General features: G+C 45.8%; 1 protein-coding gene across 1 annotated transcript in view; it reads right to left on the bottom strand.

The window, feature by feature from the left end:
- Positions 1-27,244, bottom strand: part of LOC146173758 (venom metalloproteinase antarease-like TpachMP_A) — a 62,187-nt gene continuing 34,943 nt past the window's right edge. Inside the window, exons 6-10 of the mRNA XM_084585260.1 lie at positions 24,215-24,323; positions 17,488-17,655; positions 10,345-10,480; positions 9,269-9,382; positions 1-100 (exon numbers count right to left, since the gene is read on the bottom strand). Of these exons, the coding sequence (XP_084441386.1) occupies positions 53-100; positions 9,269-9,382; positions 10,345-10,480; positions 17,488-17,655; positions 24,215-24,323 (575 nt within the window). The 3' untranslated portion in view covers positions 1-52. The remainder of the gene's footprint in view (positions 101-9,268; positions 9,383-10,344; positions 10,481-17,487; positions 17,656-24,214; positions 24,324-27,244) is intronic.

The raw sequence follows: 27,244 nt of genomic DNA on the forward strand, positions 1-27,244 counted from the left end.
TGGTTGTTTTTTCAAAATAATATTTGCGCTCCTGAAAGGCACAGAAGCATCACTAGGACTCATCCCAGTTGTGCACTCCGCACACACCTCGTTTGCATGTCTGTGAACAAAAAAAATAAAAAGAAATACTTGAAACATAAACCTGCAGAAGGGCTAATAACACAAGCCGTTTAAAAAATCTGACATAGTGGCTTTTTCTCGAATTTATTACTACATCTTACCGGCGTTCCGACGCATTTCGCCGCTCTATAAATGATTAATGTATTTTGTAGCGTTGGCACATGCTTGGAGGTGCCTCGTATTGTGAACATTTGTTCGATAAGCAACGCCCTGTGAAAGCACTGTAGTGCCTAAATCAGATTGGGGTATGCCTTGTCTCTTTACTGAATAATTGCAGTTGATTTTAATTGTGATACAATAAAAAGACACCCTTATCATATTGCCGCGAACTGTTTGAATCTTTATTTGTTCCTGTGCGACAGCCGCTCACATGCGGCCTTATTGTGATTCTGGCGCGCTTATCAATTCTGTATTTCCTGTTTGTTCATGCTCGTTGTCGCGATACGACGCGTTATCATTTTCTTTGTCGCAAACGATGCGCCGATATCTGTCTCGAAGATTCCAATCACTCGCGTATGTTTCTACAATGTTCCAGCTTGTGCTGGTAGCAGTTTGCGACGTTATCTAGATTGTTCTGAGCAGCCTTTAAATTGAGCGTTGACGAGTGCGCCAGGCATTCTCTGTGGTTGCACAGAGGCTGACTTTTTAAAATTGGCGTGCTGAAACAATAGGCGTCACATTCATACCTTCCGTTCTCTTATTGTCATTGCACTTATTTTTAATTTTGAAGGAAACCGCATCATAGACTCAAGAAACAAGGTGCGATGAGTATAGAGCACTGCGCAATATATCAGCACGCGCTTCATGAAGCGCGTAAACGCCGCTTCCTTGGATCCGCATTACTGCAACCAAACGGGTTCTCTTTCACTTGAGTGAAATATGTGGATACGTATGCAAAACTTCTTGTCCCGCCTCAGTGATTATACGTCACCGCCAGCGATTATGACACGCGGCGAATGGAGCGAAGTGGCGAAATGGAAAGCGGATGCGTTCCAAATCAGTCTTTCGTGGATTCGGCCCCAGTTCTCTGACCTCGTCTTACTAACGTCTACCTGTGATGTCTCGCTGCCTTCTTTATGCCTCGGTCTTAGTGCTTGGTATAACTAATCATCATGCTGACTACAACTGTTGCCGGACTAATGGCATCTCCCATAGCCATCCAGGTAATCGTGTACCGTGAGAGCCGCGGCGAACGTCTCGTAATTCTTCTAATATAAATCTGCGCACCTTACTGCATGCGACTACATTCTACGTTCGCATCGCCTTGGAATCCAGACAGTTGTCATTAGGAAACTTTGGTTGTACAGGCGTTGAATTAAATGTCATATCCATGGCCACTTTGTCCTAATATGTAAATAATATTATTATTCCGCTGCTGTCATGTGATTTATCGCTCCTCCCGACTCTTAACTGATCTTACCATTATCTTAGCATTCCTGACTGCCTGTGTGTAGCTCTGGATATGCACCCACATTCCAAGAAAATATTGTCACGTCTCGGTAGAAGACCAAGGAGAACCTAGCGATAGATGGTTTGAATGGTCGACCAGAACAAGTCTTGTGTTCAAGCTTCTTTCACCTCCAGGCTCGCGCTTGTCGTCATCTTTTGCGTCGTCTTCTATGCGGCATTTGCCCCCCTCCTTAGGAAGCATCGTCCCGATGAGAACAAAAGGAAGTAGGAGGTTAAGGTCAGACTGAGTGGTATGGCTTCATACGCACGACGTGGACGACGTCAGCTTGGTGCTGGCGTCGCTTTGATGTCGACACCCCGTCTGGCATCACCTCATAAGTGACGTCGGTTAAACGTCGCTGAACAACATAGGGTCCAAAGTATCGTCGCAATAGTTTTTCGGAGAGTCCACGGCGGCGAATAGGTGTCCAGACCCACACTTTGTCGCCAGGTTCGTACATTACATGCCGGTGTCTCTGATTGTAGCGTTGTGCATCGTGCTCCTGCTGATTTTGAATCCGCACACGAGCTAGTTGGCGAGCTTCCTCTGCACGCTGAGCGAATTCCTCGGCGTCCTGGTCGAGATCATCGGTGTCGGCATTCGGGAGCAACATTGCATCCAGCATAGTTGTTACTGGTCGCCCGTGAAGGAGGCTGAATGGTGTCATGCGAGTGGTGTCTTGGCGGGCCGTATTGTAGGCGAACGTAACGTAGGGAAGTATTTCGTCCCAATTCTTGTGGTTTACGTCGACGTACATGCAAAGCATGTCTGCGAGGGTCTTATTGAGGCGTTCCGTCAACCCATTGGTTTGAGGGTGATAGGCAGTAGTTTTACGGTGACTGGTACCACTGAGGCGAAGAACGATTTCCAAAAGTTCGGCCGTAAATGTAGTTCCTCGGTCAGTTATAATAAGTGCCGGAGCGCCATGCCTCAGGACAATGTTCTCAACGAAGAACCTAGCTGCTTCGGCGGCGGTACCCCTTGGCAGAGCCTTGGTCTCCGCGTAGCGGGTCAGATAATCAGTGGCGACAATTATCCATTTATTCCCGGCTGTAGACGTCGGAAATGGTCCCAGGAGGTCCATGCCAATTTGCTTAAAAGGTGTCGCTGGCACTTGAAGAGGGTGGAGTAGGCCAGCTAGTTTTACAGGGGGTGATTTACGGCGCTGGCAGTCAATGCACGTACGTACATAGCGTTTCACTGTCGCCGGCAGTTTTGGCCAGTAGTATCCGTGCTGTACTCTAGCCAACGTGCGGGTGTAGCCTAGGTGACCGGCGGTTGGCTCGTCGTGGCACGCTTGCAAAACTTCAGTGCGGAGAACCGATGGGACGACGAGCAGAAGACTGTTTCCCCCAGGACGGAAGTTCTTCTTGTAAAGGACGTTGTTGCGAATAAAAAATGAAGAGATTACTCGGGCGAAAATCTTCGGCACAACCGTAGTTCGCTTCTCCAAGAAATCAATAAGAGGGAGCAATTCCTGATCCTCTCGCTGCTGTTGGGAAAGCGTTGCGTCATCTATGACACCTAAAAACGCAGTGTCTTCATCGGTCATAGTGGAAGGTTCGACCGGCGCTCGCGAAAGGCAATCTGCATCTGTGTGCTTCTTTCCAGATTTGTAAATAACTGCCATGTCAAATTCTTGCAATCGAAGGCTCCAACGCGCGAGTCTCCCTGAAGGGTCCTTTAAGTTCGTCAGCCAACAGAGAGAGTGATGGTCGCTGACGACTTGAAAGGGGCGAGCGTACAAATAAGGGCGGAATTTCATAACCGCCCATACCACTGCAAGACATTCTTTTTCGGTTGCCGAGTAGTTCGCTTCTGCTTTAGATAGGGTCCTGCTGGCGTAAGCAATTACCTTTTCCACACCATCCTGGCGCTGCACTAACACAGCACCTAAGCCCACGTTGCTGGCATCCGTATGAAGCAGTGTAGGGGCGTCGTCATCAAAGTGCGCCAGGACAGGTGGTGTCTGTAGACGCCTCCTCAGCTCATTGAAAGCTTGTTGCTGTTCTTCACCCCAGCGAAAGACAGCGTTGTCACGAGTCAGTGAAGTTAATGGCCAGGCTATTCGTGAGAAGCCAGCAATAAACCGACGGTAATAGGCGCAAAGACCCAAGAAGCGCCGCAATGTCTTTTTGTCCGTAGGTGTTGGGAACTTGGCGACTGCGGAGAGCTTTTCAGGATCCGGCCGAACACCTTCTTGGCTGACGACGTGGCCTAAGAACTGCAGCTCCTCGTAACCGAAGTGGCACTTCTCGGGTTTTAATGTGAGGCCCGCAGATTGTATGGCCTGAAACACAGCTAGCAAACGGAGTAGATGCTCTTCAAATGTAGCCGAAAACACTATCACGTCGTCAAGATACACCAAGCATGTTTGCCACTTAAGTCCCGAAAGCACAGTGTCCATCAGTCTCTGAAATGTTGCTGGCGCCGAGCATAAACCGAACGGGAGGACTTTAAACTCATACAATCCGTCGGGAGTGATGAATGCTGTCTTCTCCCGATCCCTCTCATCCACTTCGATTTGCCAATATCCACTTTTCAAGTCCATCGACGAGAAGTAACGTGCATTTCGTAGGCGATCCAAGGAGTCGTCGATGCGAGGGAGAGGGTACACGTCTTTTTTGGTCACTTGGTTGAGCTTGCGATAGTCTATGCAAAATCGTAAGCTGCCGTCTTTCTTTTTAACAAGTACCACGGGGGAAGCCCAGGGACTCTGTGACGGCTGGATAACGTCGTCTCTAAGCATTTCGGCCACCTGGCGCTGAATGGCTTCACGTTCTTTCGGAGCCACACGGTAAGGATTTTGTCGAATCGGGCGAATCGAGTCATCCGTGATAATTCGATGTTTTGTCAAAGGCGTTTGGCCGATCCGCGATTCTGAAGCAAAACAGTCTCGAAATTGATCTATGAGATACAAAAGGCGGTCCCGCTCTGAAGAAGACAGATTTGGGCTCACATCAACGATGGTTACGGGTGTCTTGCACACTGATCCTCTCTGTTGCAGTAAGCAACAGTGCTGCGCATTTGGGAGGCTGTCGAAAAAGGCCACAGTTGTGCCTTTCGGAATTTGCTGACGCTCATCGCTGAAGTTTGTCAGCAGCAGTTCGGTATGCCCATTGGTCAAGTTGACCAGCCCTCGAGCTATAGAAACACCTCGGCTGAGTACCAGGGTAACTGCCCGTTCGGCGACGCCATCGCCTGTATGCGGCACGTCGCATTTCACTTCAACAAAAGAACATGATCTCGGAGGTAATGTCACCGTCTCATTGGCGACGCGTAAGGGCAATAGTGGTACTTGCGCATAACCAAGGTCTTCATGGTTATTGGTGAAGGCAACGATGCTGTCACGGATGCTGATTACAGCCCCATGAAGACGCAGAAAGTCCATGCCCAAGATGAGGTCTTTGCAGCAGTCAGGGAGAATAACGAAGCTGCCAACAAACACCGCGTTTCCTATTCCTATCCGGGCAGTGCATTTCCCTGTCGGTGCCAGTAGCTGACCCCCAGCACTTCTTATTACTGGCCCAGTCCATTCAGTTTTTACTTTGCGCAGGGTGTCGGCCAGTTTCTGGCTAATAATTGAAAAATCTGCCCCGGTATCCACCAGAACATGTACCGCCAGCCCATCAATGGAAACGGCGAGGTCAGCGCTAACAAAATTATCTGGGTTGATCGTCCCTTTCGGCATTTGCGGCGGAAGCGCGGCAAGGTCGGCGCTGTTAGCTTCGTCGTCATGGCTGATCATCTGGTACGGCATTTTCGGCGGTAGTGCGGAAATGTCAATGTTAGCGGCGGCGTCAGAAGCCCGGGTTGTCGGCAGTTGCGGCGGTGGTGAGGGTTTCGACACTTTTAGACTGGTTGCAACCTCCCCTCGCGAGGTTGCAGCTCTTAGTTTCCCCGGTGAGGGCTAGGAGACCGCCGTCCGCTAACGCCAGTAGTGTTGCGACGCGTCGGCGAATAACGCTGTGGCGATGGGGAGGAGCGGCGGCGGAAGCCCGGGGATTCGGTTTCCCTGCTGACCGGAGGGTCGTCGTCGATTTGGGCAGAATCAGTGTCGAAGCGGCGGCGAGCAGAAGCAAGCGGAAAGGACTGCCCCTCTTCGCGGTGGCGGCAGTACCGATACACATGGCCAGGTTGTCCGCAGTAGAAACAAAGTGGTCGGCTGTCATAACTGCGCCACCTGTCAGTTCGGCGCAGTTGAGAGCGCCTGGGAGGCGCCCACTGAGGCCCCTGGAGGAACCGAATCTCCTGACGGTTCGGTGAGCTCGGTGGGGCGTGGTCTGGAGGTGGGCGACGAAGGACCGCAGCATAGCTCTCGGGCTGCGGCTCGAGGTAAGCTGCAGGAATGTTGGCCGTGCAGCTGATCGGTTTTGGAGCGTGGTATGGTTCGGAAAGGGGTGCCGCGTTGTGGACTGGATGAGACTCGTTGCATGGTGTAGACGGTGATAGGGCGTATCGAATTTCATTCCTCACTGTTTCCATGAGGGCCCCTGACGACTGAGCCTTCGTAGTCGTAATTCGCTGCAGCTCCTCAAGGACAATGCCTCTAATGATGTCTCGAAGAGTGGTCGTATCTGTTGCAGTCAGCGCCGCCGCAGTCGTCGGGGCACAGTTGACCGGTCGGTTGTACTGGCGGCACCGGTCTTGGAGGGCTCGTTCGATAGCCGTAGCGTCCTTAACGAACTCACTCACGGTTTTAGGGGGGTTGCGGACCAAGCCGGCAAACACCTGTTCTTTGACGCCATGCATGAGATGCCGTAGCTTCTTTGGTTCACTCATATCAGGGTCGGCACGGCGAAAAAGGCGAGCCATGTCTTCCGCAAACATAGCCACGCTCTCATTTGGCTTCTGGATGCGCACTTCAAGCAGGCGCAGCGCATTGTCCTGTCGGTCAGTTCTCGCGAAAGTGTCGACCAGCTGGCAGCGGAAGTCATCCCATGTGGATAAGCTGGCCTCATGGTTTTCAAACCACGTTCTAGCATTATCCTGAAGGGCAAAATAAACATTACAAAGCTTCTGGTCTGCGCTCCACTGGTTGATCTTTGACACTCGCTCAAACTGGTCGAGCCAGTCTTCCACATCTTCAAACGCTTCCCCGCGAAAGCACTCTGGTACCTTGGTGTTCTGTAGAGTCACCGGTGTAGGATTGGTATGTGCCATGGCTTGAGAGGTCTTAGGAACTTGGGCGTTTGAGGAGTCGTTCGGCAGATGAGTGTACTCCGGCGCTAGGCCTAGAAGGCGGCGGCTAGCACGATGGACAGGCGTGTCGATGTTTGGGATCCGCTGTGGACTGCGGGAAGGAGTCCTATGCATACCCCAGCGCGCTCCACCAGTGTCACGTCTCGGTAGAAGACCAAGGAGAACCTAGCGATAGATGGTTTGAATGGTCGACCAGAACAAGTCTTGTGTTCAAGCTTCTTTCACCTCCAGGCTCGCGCTTGTCGTCATCTTTTGCGTCGTCTTCTATGCGGCAATATGCTCAATTGTTTTTTTTTTTCATCTCCCACGAGATTGTACCGCAATAAATTTTGTATCTTTATTAGATTTTACTGTAAATCTAGCTTCTATTTCAAGTACTATATATCTGTGGCACGTGGAATGGTTAAGTACATTTAGTATATTTTGTAATATTATGACCAACAACTACTCTTTACTCTTTTTTTTTTTGTTTCTGTTTATTGTTTTAGTAATATGTTCTCCAAGGCTTCTGCAAGACATCTTCCTCATTGAGTTCATTTTCGCCTAGACTGCTTTAAATGAGTGTTCAACCTTTTTGTGTTATTTAGTAATACCTTTTTTTTCTACTTGTAATGGAAGATTTTATGTGCATTTTCGTTCTTGTTTTTGTTGCTGGAGCAAGACCAGATGGCTATTCCTGTGGAGATTAAAATAAAGTTTTTTCGATTATTTAATATAATATTATTATAATTGCTACTACATAATCTGGTGCACCCGCTTCGTTATCATTGCTTCCGTGCATGGAATAAATACGATTTTAAATCAAGTTCATGAAGGTTAAGTTCCTCTTAATATCGATCATGACTGTACTGCCTTGGAGCAGTACAATCATGATTGCGGATGTAGCCAGTGATGAGACAATGTATATCTATCATTCAGCATGAGGCATGTATAGATAAGAGCTGTGTTCACGGCAAAAACGGTTTGCTTCAGCGGACCTGAAGAACTCGACGTGCGTTGTGCCAAGCCAAATACCTGCAAAAAATAGCTTTAAGAGCGCAAGCTAATACCACTTTCGTAAGCATATGCCGCGTCCGTCCGTCTGTCTGATACACCACGTGAACGAATTGCCACAGCATTTTATTCTTAGTGCTGCTGTTGTAGCGACGTTACCACGTCACTTATAACGTTTTCACATCATCGCGTAATTGGGATATGTATATAACATGACTAGGGTAGCCATGTTGTGCCGCCATAACGTAACAAGGGTACCCGTTATGGATAATTACGTTCCGGCGTCATCACGCATATCACATGACTATGGTAGCCATGGTGCGACGTCATCACCTAAGTAGAGTATGTATAACACATGGGAGGGGGCAATGTCGTGACATCCCCGCAGGTTCCTCCCTCGCGCGCATGCGGCCGCCGGGCCAGCAGATAACTTTGCGGTTGTTCCGCTATATATATGGAGCCGAGATTAGGCCACTCAGAGCTACCACAGTTCTCAAAAGTGTAGCCTACACGTTTGGTGCTGAGGGCTAGAAATGTGGTAGACCATTCATTACAATATGAAGCACAGAATTATTTGTCGAATAAAGACCCAGGTTATGTGAGGGAATCGTAGCGACCACTTTTAGTCTTCAAAACCGTAATGGGGGCGACTATTGAACGGCCTTGGCGGCCGAACCAGTGGTCCCAGAGGGAAGCCATTTCGCTGTTTTAAAGAAAGTCAAGCAACGCGTGAAACTAGCCGTCACCACATGCACGGCGATGGAGGCCCAGGCGAGTTAATTGAAAAGAGTGAGCTAACGGTCTTCAGTACACTGCCGAATATGCGGTTCTGGTGGTTTCATTTCCACAAATCGAGCGTTCCGTGCCGCGAGCGACCAAACGGAGGAAACTGCAACGCGGATGAAGGTGATGACTGCAAGAGACAACTTTCTTCGGATGGCAGCACAACTGCGATGGCTGTGACTCATTTTTCTGCCACTCGTCTCACTTTGCATTTTGAAATGTCTTCATTAAACTGTCTCGGAGCGCATCCATTTAGACAGAGCTATTAACCGAAGCATTAGAAATTTTTGATCAGAGGCACGCATACTGCATTCTTACCGAATGCAACGTTACAGGAGTTTTGCGGCGTCCCTTGCTGTGAAAACTGATCCGTATGCAAGAAGAAAATTTGCAGGTTGTTTGTTTAATGTGGTGTCCTTGAATATCATGCCACTGCTTGTTCAGGTGCTCTAGACTGATTAAAAGGATTCTCAGCTACGTATAGATTTTTTGACACCATTTGCTATCTAGAGAGAGTGAGAGAGAGAGCAAGAAAATAGAATAGCAAGACTCGGAGGTTAACCAGGCGATATCCAGTAGGCTACCCTGCACGTGGGGAGGGGAATAAAGGTAGAAAAAGGAATAAACGGCTATAAATGGAGGGAGGGTTTTGCACAATGAAGAAAATTTCAAGATCAAAGATTTATACACTTATTTGCTTTCCTACACATGTTTTCTTACCATGTTCGAGGCACATTTCATTCCATCTAACATATTGTGCTCTGTGCATTTGGGTCCATTTATATTCCGTGGAGGACAGCACACTAATTGGCACTCCTTGCCGGGTCTCGCTTTCTGGTGGCAAAGAGATGAGAGGTAGACAATATAAACTCAGAAGCACAAACTAGCATTCGTTTAAAGGAGTTCAAATCTTTCATCACATTGTTCTTAAAATTAAACATTAGCCCATCAAGTGATGCAATACCTTATTATTGGGGCATTTTATACAAACATATTCAGTGAGTAAAGCAATAAACCAAATAATAAATAAATAAAGAGTAAACAAGTTAAGTACAGTTTAGGGTGCTGGCCGATAAGACAAAAATGGTTTATTTTAGCTTTGGGCTGTTGTTGAGCTGTAATATTCAGGCTGATACATAAATGCAACATAACCTTGCGTTGAATGACTGCTTTGTTTATGTGTGGTACAAACTACAATAACTGTAGACTGATAAATAAAGATCCGAAGATAAAGATAAAGATAAAATCAGGTTATATACTTTAGTGTTACGAAATACAATAATAAGAAGTGGAGAGTGATAGATGAAGATGGCACCAAATCACGTTATGTATTTGAGTGTTTCGCCGTTAGTGGTCTGAAAACTTGGAGGGAGTCAGTAAAACATGGTCGCCGTCCTAAAAGCGAAGAGGAAAAAAGAAGAGGAAAAACAGAAAGTAGTGTAAGAATGAAAGACCTAAAAGTCATTTACGCTAAATCAACTTGCTCTTAAAAGCCATTTCTTCACCATAAGGGTGACCTAACAACGGCGCAGCTGGTAGAAAACTACTCGAGGCTTTAGCAGGGGTTAGGCTCAGCTACCGCCATAAGCACGCGTTTGTCTTCTATCTAAGAATCCATGAAATTCATGAACTGGTTAAACAACTAAACGTCCGGCCTAGTCATCATCAGACAACAGTAATATCGTGGACGTTTTCGTTTGGATTTACGTACTGGTGGCTTATTTTGTACTCCTCTCAGTAGAGAACTACATGCAGGGCAATTTAGCATTAGTATGAACGTAGATTATAATACATACTGTGAAGATGCGTTGCGTGACTCCTTTTCCGAATACGAGCTGGCAGAATTCATTAGCTGTGACGTCCTGACCAGGATATTTGTTGCTTGTGTGACTGGGTGGGCTGTGAACATGAACACAACCTGCTTTAAGGATTCTAAAGAGAAAAACAGAAGGGATTGTATGTTCATGAAATGCTAATTTACCAATTGTTAGACTGCTTATTTTAGCTTGTAATTTTCAATGACACCCCATTCGCTTACTAAGCATAAAAAAGAGACAGACGCAGTAGGAAATTTGCAGACGGGAGTGAGTATAAATACACCCGGGAACATAGAGCCAAGGGGTTTTGCTGGTCGAAAGCAATGTACAAAAATATTGATGCCAATCACTTTAGATTAGAACAAATCAGTGGCTTAGTTTTCTTATTGAGAATTTAAACCAACCTACGGCAACAGCAGATGTATAAATAGTATTTCACGATGATCGTTCAATAACCTAACACCGAAAACAGAATGGTCGGCTCTCAATCGAGAAACTTCCTAATCTAGTCCCATGGTTGGATGTTCCTCTGAATAATGTTACAGATCGTCTGCCCATGGACTCGACTTACACTACGCAAAAGTAATAGTTGTTAGCTTTGCGGTTACGCCGTTTCTCGTGCGACTAACGGGCTATATTTTAATATGCCATTCTTTTTGTTCATGTTCCCAATTTACATGAACAAAAGCATACATAGTTTTTCAGGAGATAAACCTTGATTAGAAGGTAAAGCTAAAATTGAAAAAAGCATGTCAATAAAAACGTATATACATCTCTTATTATCTTGAATAGACGAAGCGAAAGCATTGGAACACGCAAAGCCATCATATTTTTGCGGCGCGAGGACAGAAAGGGGCGTAAAGAAAGATCAATTTCGCTCTTCACTGCCTTCCATCCGCATTTATTGCTCACATCCTAATGTATCGCGTGCAAACAGGCACGCAGGAGAGATAGAAGGCTATACTGGCAATGCCGGCCTTTTGTCGCTTCTTACGTGATATACGAGTCGACTGAGGATTGTGGAGTAAGTTACCGTGCCTGTATATTTTTGTCACACTTGATCACCAAATATTGTACATCATCATCTCTCACGAAACCTCCTTCATGTACTATCCTTGTCCCCGGTACAGAATAGCACGCCGAATATAGTTTTCTGGCTGTCTTCCCTGTGTTTCGAAGCATTAAACGCTTACATCTAAAAATGGAAGCGCTTATCTCTAATAAAAGATATGAAAGAAGACGGGCGTCTCTTCGTCATGTTTTAACTCGGTGTAAATGTAACTTTTTACGTGATACTTACATTAAAATAGTGTCTGTAGTTTTGGGGCTGATAATACTTGTTTCAGTTTCCATATGACGCCACCTGGGAGCCGCTGCTCCAAATGATGGAGATTTAACCTGTTTATGATGCTCTGTGGCGACTCAGAGGTTTCAAGAGCAACTGTCCATGTTAAGGTAGCAGCATATAAAACGTTAGTTAGGCCATGTTTGGAGTGCGCTTCCTCTCTGTGGGACCCCTTCAGTGACAAAAACACAGCCAGGCTAGAAAATGTCCAAAAGACAGCGGCTAGATTCATTTGTAACAAATAGAAAATAACTGACAGTCCTTCAGAAATGATCAGGTATCTCGGCCTAGACACACTTAAAGCCAGTGGTAGTGAATGTCGATTAAGGTACCTATAGCTCATGTACAATAACCAGATCCTAATGAACAATCATAATTTCATTACCTTTAACACCTCGCGCGCAAGCTCCCGTTTCGATAACGGTAAAATGAATAAATAGTAAGCTTAATAACAAGTTTAAATTTCCTTTTTTTTTTTTCTATAGAACCATAAGGGACTGAAATAAATTTTTGGAACACATCGTGTATAGCCCTAGTGTTGATGCATTTATTTCAAGTTCGAAGAACATGCATGCGTGATGTTCTTGTACTCCTGCGTCCGATTTCATTTGCCTCTATTCATACTCCGATGTGAAGTAGTTGATGCTTATTGCGTGTCGTAACCTTTATTATATGTAATGATTATCCTGTGCTGATTCCGGCTTGGAGTATTGGTATTAATAAATAAATAAATAAATAAATAAATAAATAAATAAATAAATAAATAAATAAATAAATAAATAAATAAATAAATAAATAAATAAATAAATAAATAAATAAATAAATAAATAAATAAATACAGTTGCAACCCAGTTTAACGAAGTTGAGGAGAGACGTGAATTATTTCGTTAAATAGGGAATTTCTTTAAATCGATTGAGGCATTTCTCGGTCCTATAATTTGGTACATTCGATTAAAAGGTGCGGCGGCAAGCAAAAGGCTACCACGGCATCATACTTGCGAAGGCTTAATGCTCCCATGATGAAATGCGGCCAGAAAATATGACCAGGGCCGTTAGCGCACTAGAAACAAAAATTGTTACTCATCCAGAAGAGCCCGGGAGGACAAATTTATTTCTCCAGCAATCAAGTCGCTGATCTTTACGTATGCGCGCTTTGTGAGCAATGACCGCACTGATTTCTCGTAGGTCTGAAGTGCTACGTATAGCACTGTAGGCCTGACAAGCTGAGCTTGAGAGAAGCGTGCACTCAAAGGTACGGGGAAATACTACAACTCTAGTTTTGAGCCGCGCAGTTTGAATAAAAGCGGGACGAAAGTGCTTCACACTAGCTGTTACCTAGGCTCACAATCAATAAATTTCGGAGATGCTTTCTACAAAATAGACCGAAAAAATACGGTTCGCTAAATCGTGACATATCCCGGAATTCATCTCGTTATTTCGGGTTATTCATAGCATTGGGTCCTGTAGGTGTCTGAGGGGCAATTACAATATCGTCGTTACATTGGGACGTTCGTTAAATCGGGTTTGGTTAAATAAAGTTTTTTCTGTAAATAAATAAAAAAATCGTGCTAGAAAAACTGGCCACCCTGTATAAGCAGTGCCTGGTGTCATCGACGGTACCGGAACCATGGAAGAATGCAAACACTATCCGCATTCACAAGAAAGGGGACTAAGGACCTTAAAAATTACAGACCAATCAGCTTACTGTCTGTTACGTATAAGGTATTTACTAAGGTAATCGCTAATAGAATCAGGACAACCTTAGACTGCAGTCAAGCAAAGGATCAAGCAGGGTTTCGGAAACGGCACTCTACTATCGATCATATCCATACCATCAATCAGGTGATAGAAAAATTCTCGGAATATAACCAGCCCTTATACATAGTATTCATTGATTACGAAAAAGCATTTGACGCAGTTGGAACCTCGGCGGTGATGCAGGCTTTGGGAAATCAGGGGGTAGACGAGCCGTACGTGAAAGTGCTGGAAGATATATATAGTGGCTGCACAGCAACCATAGTTCTGCATTAAGAAAGTAACAAAATTCCCATAAAGAAAGGTGTTAGGCAAGGAGACACAATCTCTCCAGTACTATTCACAGCTTGTTTAGAGGAAGTATTCAGAGACTTGGAATGGAAGCAGTTAGGGATAAGGGTAGATGGAGAATAACTCAGTAATCTGCGATTTGCTGATGACATTGCCTTCCTAAGCAACTCGGGGGATGAACTGCAAATAATGATTGATGACCTAGACCGAAAAAGTAGAAAGGCAGGCTTGAAAATCAATATGCAGAAGACTGAGGTAATGTTCAACAGCCTCAGGAAGGAACAGCAGTTTACATTAGGCAGCGAAATACTGGAAGTAGTAAGCGAATATGTCTACTTAGGACAGGTAGTAACCGCAGATCCGGGCCATGAAAAGGAAATAGCAAGAAGAATAAGATTGGGATGGAGCGCATTTGGCAAGCACTCGCAGATTATGACTAGCAGCTTACCGGTATCGCTCAAGAGGAAAGTATACAGCAGTTGCATCTTGCCTGTACTCACCTATGGGGCTGAAACGTGGAGGCTAACCAAGAGAGGTCTACTTAAGTTGAGGACAACCCATAGGGCTATGGAACGAAAAATGGTAGGGGTAACATTAAGAGATAGAAAGCGTGCAGAGTGAGTTAGAGAAATAACTCAAGTTACGGACATTCTAGTGGAAATTAAGAAGAGGAAATGGACATGGGCAGGACATGTAGTGCGAAGAGAGGATAACCGATGGTCGCTGTGGGTAACAAACTGGATTCCAAGGGAAGGAAAGCGTAGCAGGGGGTGGCAGAAAGTTAGGTGGGCGGATGAGATTAAGAAGTTCGCAGGGGTCAAGTGGATGCAGCTAGCACATAACCGAGTTAAGTGGAGAAATATGGGAGAGGCCTTCGCCCTGCAGCGGGTATAATCAGGCTGATGATGATGAAATAAATAAACGACGCTCGTTTGCTGAACCCGGTTACTCGGGGCGAACCCGACTGTTTAGAATCCGCTCTGATATCATTTTCTAGACTGAAGGTGCTACGAAGAGTCATGTTTAGTCATTGTTTAGTAATAGCTTGCATCAAACTCTGTAGGCTGGTGAACTTGAAAGACCCGTCGGGGAGGACTTGCATGTTCAAGCCGCTATTTGGACTATTCTTGAATAACTCGAGTGATGTCGCGTGGTTGTGACCTCAATGACCAACTTAGGCAGCCAAAGTGACGCAATAGCAAGATTGGACAGGATTCTTTGTTCACGAGTGCTTTCATGCTAATACATGTACCACAACATGTTCCACAGTGCCGTTTAACAAGCTTCAACCAGCCTGATATGCAGCGCGTGCCCGGCAAGGGATTTGGTTCGAATTATAATGTCCACATTATTGAATTATGTTTGAAGCGAATGCTTCCCTGGGCTAGCTGCGGCGCGTTTCGCGCACACCGCAGTTTGACCATCATCCGAACTTCAGTCGCGTGGATCCGCCCGCTTCTGCTTCTTTGCACATGCGGTGCATAATGTGGGGGACACTTCATTCTTCTGCTGCTGCTTCGCTTCTTCTTTTACATAAAACACCTCCTTATTTCTCTTTTAGTGACGATATTTATTGCCTAAAGACATCAGGAGGGTATGAGATGAAGAATGAATAAATGATTAAATGAATGGAAAAAGGTTGGTTGGTTTTATGAAGTCTAGGAGTGTGCGATGATGTGGTCCCCTGTTAATTTATTGGTGCCAGTAAATATCGCCGATCTCCGCAGAGCGCCGCTCGAGACGTCATCACTTAGCTATTTGCTTCAATGCGCATGCGCCGTGCTCTGCCCTTGCTGCGCCACAGCAGCAATTACTAAGAATTGCGGCGAGTCTGCAGTGCTATGCCATGAAAGAGGCAACAACGCTTAGTGCTAACGTTCACTACGCTCGCCAACAAGCAAAATCTACTCATGATGCCGACATCGCACGTCGTGAAGAAGCGCACATATGGAAATAAAGCTTACGGATCTAAACGAACGATGGAACCTAGAGCAAGAAGAGAGGTTTTAAAGCGACGATCCAATTAGGAGGAGAAGAAGGGGCAACGTGGACAACAACCGAGTAAAGATTTTGTCTCATCCACTACTAGTACTGCTTTTGCTTTGTATATCCTGGGTTACCTGAGTGAAGCCTGTCAGTTTTTTTCGGCAGTTGCCAGTCGATGGCATATTTGTATAATTGACTTTTGTCCACAACGTTAGCAACTAAGCTACTAAAACAACTATACCGTCAGCCGATACACTTAATACCGCCACGTAAATGAAGCTGAATAATGACTCGCCCAATGCGCAGCCACGACGGCTGCTCTCGAATCATTTTCGAGGCGTTCATGGTACGCAGAAAAATGAGTGCGTAAGTATATTAGTGAGGCAGTGGTGTGGGCGAACCTGCAGTTCATCCTCATTTCGAGAAGAAATATAATGTGGCTGCACTAAGTAATTTAAAGCACTAATTTATGATCGATTGTGCACAAGGCTGAAACACAACATAATTCTCAGATTTTTGGGCCGTTTATTTAAAACGTAAATGAGAAGTTTTCGTTTCATATCGGTAGCACTGAGAAATCTGTCAAACTTCCTCGTAAAAAATCGAGCAGCAACAACAGATTGTGTACGCAGAGCTACGTCAACATGCAGACGATTGAACGGGTTCTGCACCCCGCCGACATACTCTAATATTGGTCGCGCATTTGCCTGATACGCACCGGCGTGCTTTAGCTCAATAAAGAAATTAATAAATTGTTTTGTAAAAAGCGCAGTGCATTTCAATTAGCATTTTCCCTCCCACTGCTCCACTTTGAGGGTGGCCGATGTGTTAGGTTACGTAGCGTGCTGAGGCATACGGTCGGCGGTATATATGTCGTCGGTTGGAACCCATTTTGCAAATTATCTCCTTCTGTATGTAAGCTGATATACGCGAGAACCTTACGCTAAATGTTAATCACACAAACCGCAGGGTTTCGGAAGGACGATTGCGCCAAAAATAGGATACGTAGGAGAGGAAACCAGTCAACATATCAAAATATATAATAAATGTCTACAACCAACGTCCTCGTTATGGGTCAATTATCTTGTTGAAAACTATCACAAAAACTGCAATAACAACCCCTGACGTATTTTAAGGCGAAAGCGTTTAATGAATCATATTGTCGTGGGCAAACTGTGTCCGCTTTTGCGGCGGCTCTGATTGGCCGAGGCGGGATGACGTCATAGAGGTCTTGACCAATTACAGATCACCACCTCAATATGCGTGCCTTATAAGGCCGTATGCCTATCAATGACCAATTAATAATCAATGACTAAATAATTAATGACCCAATTATTCATTAAGTAATTGCCTACTTAACAAATCAATAATTAATCACGAAGTAGTGCCAGTTGCGTAGCAGAATGAGGCACTCAGGCTTCCGCCTTTCACTACTTTAGTCCCTAAAGTCCCTCGTAATTTTTCGCATGAGGGGGCTAGCAAGGCTTCACGATAAAACAATGCCTCATAACCGACTACCACGAGCTATAATGGCAGTCGCATTTTGGTTTTGTATGTCGCATGTGTTTTGCCCTATGTACACCTGGCAAAAAAGAATCGCTGCCGACCTTGAGATTTTTTAAATATCATTAAAAAAATACTAGTTAATAGAAAATACGGAACGGATCTAATGGCAACGTCTGCCAGTAAGGACCTCTAGAAAAACAGCTCACGCAGACACTAAAGAAAAACAAAATTTACAGTACCTGTAATGCGCACGAATTTGATCCATAGAGCAGTTGGAAAGCATGTACTTTCTTTTGCCAAGGGTTCCGCTTCCCATAAGGTATCCCTCTTTTAGGTCACACCGCTCTGCTCCAGGGGGCTTATAGGTGAGATTAAGTGGAGCTGCGCCGTCGTGAGTAGCTCCTAACCTGGACAGGGAAGCAACATGTCATTCTGATTCAAACGAATAAGCTCTTGGCCGGACAAAAATAGGGTTCAATTTACAAAAAAATAGAATCCACCGGATGCGAAGACATAAAAATCATGCGAATTTACGATGTCTGACTGATATTGCCAAACTAAAATGTCGGGCTGTGTTCTCGACCGGGTTCGTTTAAAAAATTGGGCTGTATTGCGGTGCCAAGTTCAAACTTCGGTGCCTATTGTGTCACGTAATATACCCTAATTTCCTTCCTGACTTCATGGAAGAATAGAGTTTGTTCCTGAGGGTGAATCTGTGAAGTTATCACCCTTTTCAAAAAAACCTTCAGCGCCCGTTTACGGAATATCTGTTATGTGCCATTAAGAAAACACGATCACGAAAAAAACTAATTAGATGTTTTCTTGGCACAACCTTGGCTGAAAGGCCTAAAATTAAAGGCACATATGCATTCCCTTAATTTCCAATAACAAGCTGCTTCTTACTTGGACAGCAGATGTAAACTAAATTTGAAGCGAAGCCGTCTGAAGGCGCAGTATGCTTTGGGTGGATACCACGAAATGATGGACACCTCAATTTCTTTAGTTCACGGTCACATTACCTTTTTGCAGGCAAAGCGGCCAGAAAGCTTTACTTGCAGGGACACATGGTATAGGGAACCTTTTTTTTCTTTCAAAAAGTTTGCCACAAGGCATAAGTTGAGAAAGGGGGAATGGGATGCAGGAGATAGAAAGTTAAAAGAAGGAGTGAAGTCCAGTTGCGCTTATGTATTCGAGAAGGTTGGCAGTGTAGCGATTGTCCATTGTCCATTTCTCATAATCACAATCGCGATTCCACCGCAGGCCCACCTTCAAGATTATCCGTTGCCTAATGTGAGTCGTTGATGGACACGTCCACAACAAGTGAAGCACATCGCAGACGTCAGGTGGAGTGTCACAGTGAGGGCACCTGTCAGTCACTAGTAGATCTTTTTCCCGCCATCGATGTCGAACAGATGTGGTCAGATCCGCCCCTGCCAGGATCCGGCGCACTGTTATCTCCTCCTGCCGTGTAAGACTACGGGGGAGAGGGTGCCAACACGGAGGAATGAGAGCGCGTGTTCGCTGGCGCTGAACTTGCGAATCGGAAACGTGGGAAAGGAACAGATCTGGGGGAAGATGGGAAGGTGGTTGATCACCTGATGTGTTTATGTGCGTCACAGCATCCGCTTGAATATTATGTGGATCGCGAGCATGGCCACGAATCCAGTATATGCGCACAGGACATGGGTACCTTGAACAGAGCAAATGTATGGACTGTGTTATTTGAAATGTGCGTCGAACGGCCTTAAGCTGTTTAAGGGCAGTGAGAGAGTCTGTGTAAAGATGAACTGCATTGAATGTAGGAACTGGCGGAAGGGAATGTATGGCATTGCAAATGGCTTGAAGTTCCAGTGCAAGAGGGGTGCACGTATCCGCGGTATATGTCACGTGAGTGTTGAGATGCGGATGGGAAGGACTATACGCAGAAGTCCCTCCTCGCTCTGCAGTATGTGATGCATCGGTATATAATATGCACCCTGCAGGCAGATGTGCGGATGATACCGACGGGGAAGCAGTGGGGCGATTGTCCGTGAGCTGGCAGTACGACCATGGAGGTAGTGTCTTTAAATGATGTAGTTGTAAAGACTTTGCGAGCTCTGTTTGCCATCCGCTGATCAGCGAGTTCAGTGAGCGTATTTGGCTGGGCATACTCCTGAAGTACTGGTATGGGTGTTAGGCGGGGAAGATATGTTTATTGCACGCATAGCCTCACGATTGATGGCCTCAAGGGAGTCCCACTGTCTGCGGGTGAGACGTTGAAATTGTGTCTGGTATATTATACGTGGCTGGAGAATAGAGCGAACAAGCTGGCGGGCCGTGTGAGCACGCGCGCCGCAAGAGTGCATAGCTATGCGACGAATCAGACCTAGAGTAACGTGAGCGGTCTTACGGATGGCTATTCAGCCACGGGGTGCCAGTCCCAGAGGAATGAAGAAGACCAAGAATGCGAACGGTTTGTGCCTGAGGAATCGGGGTATTATCTATCATAAAATTTATAGTGGGAGCTTTCCGTAAGCCAGCTTTATTTCCAATGCGAATGAAACAGGATTTTGTATGCGAAAGAGTTAGACCCAAAGGAGGGAGGCGAAATGTCAATACATCCAGCGCATGCTGGAGGGCCGCCTGATGGACAAACGTATCTGGGTGACAGCACCATAAGGTTATATCGTCGGCATACGCAAGCACGCGTATAGAAGGGATGACGTCTAGGGCTCGAACAAGTGGAATGAAGGCTACATTAGATAATGTAGGGGCGAAAACGGAGCCCTGGGGCACTCCTCTGTTTTAGGGGAAGTGACCAAAGGGCTTTCCATGGACACGCACACTGAAAGTTCTATTTCTTAGAAAGGCGTGAATGGCAAGGAGAAACCTATGAGGGAGACCAAGGGTTTGTAGGGAGGCAAGAATGGCTGAGTGAAGGATGTTATCATATGCCTTTGTTAAATGTGTAGTGATCACAGTTATAACAAGATGACTGTGCGGAGAGTGGTGAAGCACGTCAGCAGCCAAAGTAGCAAGACCGTCCTCCGTTCCTATTAGCGGGCGGAAGCCAATTTGGGATTCTGGATAACAATCATGGGATTCCAACCACCACGATAAGCGAGTGGCGAGAATATTTTCGTAAAGCTTGCAGATTGTTGGCGTCAGGGAAATTTGACGAAGGGCGGAGAGAGATACTGGAAGATGACCTGACTTCGGTATTGGAACAACAACAGAATGCTTCCACTCGTGCGGCATGACACCAGAATGCCACACGTCATTGAATGCATCAAGCAGGGCCTGCAAAAAAGTCCATACCAAGTTGCGGAATAAGGAGTTAGGTATGCCGTCGTGCCCGGGAGCAGAGTTAGATTTGAGGCGTTCAATGGAGGCCAGCAGCTCTGCCATGGCTAGGTCAGAAGTACTCGCATTGGGGGGTTCGGTAACCGGTAAGCAAGGTGGAGAAGTCTAGGTGGAATCATAGTGGGGAAAAACCTGTTTGGCTGCCTGTTTTGCAAATGTGTCCTCATCTACATTCATCGCAAGGCGAATGCTCTCTGTGTAATCAGAAACTTGAGAAGAGCGCTCCATGGCATGAAACACTCGCCAAAGTTGTCGATTACTCTGCTTGGAGGACAGGCGCTCACACCATGAAGCCCAACGTTGCCTTCCTAGACGCTTTTCATACCGCCTCGCACGTGCGGAGCCCGGTGAAGAGCGGTGATTGCCGATTGGTCATCGGGGTTGCGAGCAGCATAATGATCTGCCTGGCGACGCAGAGCCCAAACATTCAGGAGGTGGATGTCCGGGTTTAGCTCGTCCTCATTTACAGTGGTGGTAATCATGTGGGACGCGAGAACAGCAGAGAGAGTAGACAATGCTGATGATGGGGTGAAATCAGATGAGCGATTGTCTGCGCGTACAGAGTCCCATGATGTTATTCGTATGCTACGGCGTATTTTACGTATCCGCGAAGGAGTGAGAGAGATAAAGATAGGACTGTGATAACTACCCCAGGTATCTGGTTCAACAGCCCAACGAGGGCTACCAAGGCCTAACCACCAAGTCAAATGAGGTGAATAAGGCTCACCTCGTGGATGGGTAGATGTATGCGGGTGGTTTAAAAGATGAAAAGAATTATCTGAAAAGCTGCTCTGGACGTGTGCACCCCTGGGAGAATCTGATGGGTAACCCACGAGATGTGTGCGCCGTTGAAGTCTCCACCGACTAGAATAGGGATACCTGAGTAGGTAGAAGGTAGTAAACCAACCCACCCAAGATTAGGAGATGCGGAACCAGGACAGCCATAAAAGGAAGCTAGTATAAGTGGCGTGCGTACAGGCTTAACTACAAGTGCCACCACCTCTTGGCGTGTGTTACACCCCCGTGAAAGGTCGATCGGTGCGTGGGGAACTGAAGTGTGAATATAAATTGCAGATTTACATGGGCTGAGAGAAGAGGTGATACAACGGCGATCAGGAATGGGAGGTGAATGGTAAGCGCAGAATGCTGAAAGGCGAGGAAGTGAGTTATGCTCTTCAAGTAACAAGGCCCACGCCTTTAGCTTTTTGTCGCGAAGACGGATGTTCACTTCAGAGGCCTTATTCGCAAAGCCTCGACAATTCCAATGCACCACCAGAGACAGTGCATTATCCATTGCGAGGCCGAAGAGCTTCTACGATGAGGGAGGTCATCTGCTCCATAAGGGCTAATATTTTATCCACTGTCGGGGTATTCGGGGTTGACGGGTTGTCTGCACGTAATTGTGGTTTGATGCTTATTGGAGGTGATTCATCTGAAATCTTATCACGAGGTATACTTTTTCGAGAGGGGTGAGAGCGACGCTGTTCTCGGAGCTGGGTGAGTTCGTCTAGAGGTTGGCGAGCCTCTGCAATGACATTGTCTAAAACAGCGTCTTCATCTGCGGCATCCACATGTGATTGGTGCACTGGCTGCTTTGGTGTACCATTTGATCCGCGAGGATCAGTCGCTTGTGCGTATGAACGATGCTCAGAAGACGTATGATGAGCAGGTAGGTCAAGTAAAGGAAGTGCAGGGAAGTCGGTTTCGTCACATGTAAGAGCAGCGAAGCGATTACTTGTAGGAATATCTGCTTTTCCGGGCGGCTTGCGCGACGGCCTCGTTCGTTTCTTCTTTGGACAAGCAGGGGAGCGCATGTCATGATCCGCCGATTTGCATAGGGCACAAAGCGCTATTGGTTCATTCATCTCAGCCACAGCTGCCGGATTAGGACAGGTATTTTGCACGTGCCCTTTTTTATGGCAGTAATAACAAAATACACGACGAGATCGGAAGGGCTGTGGTTTGATAATCGCACCATAATAGGTTAGGTACTCAGGCGAAGTCAACGGGCCTTGTAGGGTGAGTAGGTATGAACCCCGGCGCCCCAGAGGCCATGCTTGCAACACTGCGTGAGTTGAACAGCGAATGTTTGCTCGCCCCTCCTCAGAAGGACTTTGGTAAACGACGCAGCGGGGACATGCTCATTCGCATCGAGGGAAATTTTAGTAATTGCACACATTTTCTGGGCGTCCACCAAGGATGGCAAGTTCACCGTAATGGTGTTCGATGGGCGATGGACGACAATTCCACAGTAGTTCGTAGAACATAGAACTTGGTCAATTATGGCTTGGACGCACCGGGGAGGGATAGTCGTTATATCAAAGCGCAATATAGGCTTGATGGTGACGCGGAACGCGTTAGCAGCAAGTGGAAACGAGGCTCGACTCACTGGCGGCATCTGTGGTGGTGTCAGGGGCTGACTTGCTGTAGTTGGCCTTGGAAGGGAAGACTGAAACGGTGCGACGCGCACAGTTCCTTGAGGGAGGGTTACAGGCACAGAGACGGCGGAGCAATCCATGGGACAAGCCGAAGTCGAAGCAGACTGGGGGCATGTAGGCGTTGATGACTGCGTGGACGTGGATGCTGCACCATGTTGTAACACAGCGGAAATCCACACAGCTGTCGTCGGCGGAGCAGAATCCATGCAGGCGCGTAGCCCAGCCTCGCTTGGCAACGCCGAGCTAAGCCTAGTCTGCGCCTGAGGGATCCGGTTGGACTTTCTTACTTGAGAAAGGGCCCACCGAGGCGGAAATCGCTCCACAGGGGCGTCTTCGTCATTCGTTCTCACAGAGGGCACTGTCCTACCCACACAAAACGACAGTATATAGGCGAAACAAGATAAAAACACAGAGCTCTAAGCGGACACGTATCAGCTCAGGCGCTTCTTCTTTCACCTTTTCCTTCTTTTTCCCTCAAGAATTATTTTTTCCTGCAATTTTTTTCCCTCAATTTACTTTCTTTTTTTTTCTTCAAAAAGAATTTTTTTCCTTCAAGAATTATGAAATATCTCACAATCCAATTCAGAATATTTTTCATTCACATACTGTGCAGGTTAGAGATGTCTGAAAGGTTTCTAATGCCGGATAGTTCTATAAGAATGTTTTTCATAAAACGAATGTAGTTGTAACAATAAAAAAATGATTATTTTATATCAGTTTAGCTGGCTGATATATTGTTACAGACTAGATGGATGAATGAGAGGAGCTGAGAGTGTAGGAGGACGAAGAAGAAGTGTGTGGTAGCGGAGTTGCTGTCTGACTCGAGTGTATTGTTGTTTGGTCGCAGTAGCGTTGCCTTACGTTGTGCCATCAAGAGTGCTACATTTTGGTGGAGGTGCGGGGTTTTATTCTCCTTTAACAAATGAGAATAATAGTTTCTTCCATGTTGTATAGGTCGAAAGGCATGACATTCCTGCGGCGAAAATCAGATCACTCAAGATGTTCTCCCATAGGGTACCTGGAGTTGGCTGCCATACCGCAAACATACATAAAATATGATTTAATCAATATAATTGCTGAAATAATGTGGTTTTAATGAAGTTATTTATTGAAGACATCTTGGAATATTTGCGACAAAACGCCTTGAATTTGCTATGATCATCAATACGATTTTCGACAAACTTACGTATGAGCGAGCTCATGGGCTAAAGTTCGTGAAGAGTTGTATGAGTGCGGCATATCGTGCACGACCCCGACTCTCTTCGGTGTGCAAACTGAAGCAGGAACTGCAGCCCCTGAAAAAGGGTTTTGTTTAGTTAGATTACTGTCGCAAGATGAACGAACCAACTGCCCTTTCTTAGTGTTAGATTAGTGATGTCAACAAAAATATACTAACATCAGCATTTTGAAGCACGATTCAAACTATTATTAGCCACTCCGAAAAAAAGTTTTGGGGATAGAAAAAAGAATTTATAGTAAAATTTTCAGGACCAATGAATTTAGGAAATGTGAACAATGTCCTCGGCGAGATTTAAATCGAGATGTGCATTGCATGTAGAAAAGGATGAACGCAAAGAACAGAAACGAAAGATTTATATTGTGGTCCAGATAATTGTTACGTAAGCCACCATACTGTGAGATCCCCGGCACGGAAGCAGCGTAAGCAGGGGCACCGTTGGAAATGGCGCACATTTTGACAATTACAGGGCCATGTATACCGGAGTCAGAGCATCGTGCGGTTGCCGTGTGCAGCCCTATGGTATACTATAGTAACGGAAGCGTGCCATCGTCCGCACTGATAAATGAGGCAAGATATCAGCCATGAGCTATGTAAAGCGCAGAAGGAGCATAGAGTAAGAGGGCGGTTGTCACTTCGCTCGCGGAGCGAGGAAAAACGCTGTGGTGTCTTGTTCTGTATTTCGTTTCATGCTTTGTTTTCTGAGTGTCATGCTGTTTTGCTGTTGTGTCAGCGTGCAATGTTAAAGGGCCCTGAAATGCTACGTTATGTAGTATTCTAATGCAAGAAATCCATAGAGGTAGTCCTTATGAGTATTCGAGTCAAATTTGAAAGGTTTTGCGTTGATCGGATAGTTTACAAATAATTGATAAAGAGTGCTTTTGGTGACCGCTCGCAACCGAGTGGGACGACACATCCCTACGTGCACAGCGTGTTTCGCTAATGACGTCACGTCGGCTTGGTGAGCACGCCCACTCTTTGGAACCTCCCAAGTTAGGCAGACTGGACAGGGCGAGATGGGGGCATTTTTGACTTGTTTATTTCATTTTTGTTGCTCGCCGGCTTTTGTTGATTCGGGGAGGAAGAGGTGGAGCGTCATTTTAGATCACCCATATCTTGGTGCTAATAAAGGTAGCTTAAAAATGTTTGCGTTGCTGTGACGTTTGATGAAATACCTATTGTTCGCGTGCGTTTTATAGTTTTCGTAGTGAGCATTTTATCACCTCTTTAATTGAACAGAAAGGGGGAGAAAGGACGCAACAAGATATATCGCACGAGCTTAGTAACACGCAAGAGCTGTTGGTGGTTGCGGCAAGAAGCGCGCTTCGTCTTTGGGACAACGCTAGTTGCCCATTTACGTGAAGAGTTGTCATAGTACATGAAAAAAGGGACTACAGTTTTGTTCTGTACTGCTGACAGTTTACAGGCAATATCAGTAATCTTGAAGGGGCCGAATTTCTACTCATGTGAATGTTAAATGTTAGCAAGCTCTTAATATTTTACTTAGAAATGCCCAGACCTCTTTGCCCAAAGAGAGTTGACAGGAGGATTGGAAGTTTGAAAAAAAAGTTATAGCACATTTCACCTATGACCCATCGGTGCACCTGTACAATCTGTGCACAACATGAATGAGCAGCTTCCGTTACTCCCTACTTTTTCTGGGTATGCAGCCGAGTCTACGGTGGCGGAGCTTCCGTCACGGTGTTACGACACCGTTTAGATCTGGCTGCAGTTACAGTTTCGATTTCAGTTCAATCGTCGCTCGAAATCGGCCAACGAGGCATAAATACCTGACTTTATACTTAGGGCTTAAGTGAACATAAATTTGCAGGTTATGTACATCATTCGCAGCGTACGTTGCCGAAACAAGCGCATTGTGAAAGCTGACAGACACCAGTAGGTAGACGCAGCAGCAGCAGCCGACGCACAGTTCGGGAGATTTCTGATAGATGGCGCAACTATTCCGTTTGCTAGGCGTATTGCGCTGATTTGAAAATGGATTGCACTGACGTTGTGCTGGCTTGTGCTGCAGTACAATAGTCAAGTAATAATAAGGTGTGATATTTCAGCAATCGCATAATGTTCCGAGCACGATCCGCGAAATGTATGAATGGACTATATTCTGCTGCGCAGTGAACTGATGCCTTTTGGCTCTTTTGCTTCAGCGGCCTAGCAGGAAAATGTCAGGTCTACTTGAAACTCGAAGTCTTCATCGGTTCATTTGAACATGAAGCGCGGTTCTTTACTGCAGATGTGTTGAGAAAGGCTTGGAATATAACAATTTAGCAATACGGTTTCTTCGGCAATAAAGAAGCGGTTTCCATTCCAATCGCCTTTCTCATTTTAGTGGTTTTCTCCTTGCTGATACCGAAGCACAGCAAACACTAGCTTAGTTTCCAAAGTACGTTTTATGCCTTTTTCTGTGTCCTGAATGTGATGTTGAGGAAATAATAACTACAAACCAGGATTAGAAATATACTGACAGTATAAGACCTAGCTAGAACTTAACATATGTTTCACTTTCGTACAACACTGATATTTTTTTTAAACCCCAGAATTTCTTTACACGATTTCACTAATTATTCATTAACTACCATTACATATGGAACGCTCTCTGGACCTGAAGCAAGCGGTAGGAAGGTGCCTGCCGCAGCTGTTTCCTATTGCAGTGCGTGTCGTTTTTTATGCGTCGTTTTTAAACCGTAGTGTTTCTTCCATTTACTTTTAGAAATATGTACTTGTTGCTGAGTAAAATATATGCAACGCAGAGCTGCGAAACAGAACAAGTAAACTACCTAAAGAGAAAAGGTGGAGTTAATCGCTGTTGCGACAAAACATGCAGTTGTCTTATGTTTGGTGTATAACGGTAATTTGTTTCTGGTAGTTGTCCATTATCACGTCATAACAATAAGATAAATTAATTTGAGAGAAAGCATGCACCAAACCAGAGGTTAGCGCAGGCAGAAGCATTTCATAATG

This window comes from Amblyomma maculatum, chromosome 11 (genome assembly GCF_055883805.1).
Source record: "Amblyomma maculatum isolate TAMU_Amacu chromosome 11, ASM5588380v1, whole genome shotgun sequence".
NCBI classification, from domain to species: domain Eukaryota; kingdom Metazoa; phylum Arthropoda; class Arachnida; order Ixodida; family Ixodidae; genus Amblyomma; species Amblyomma maculatum.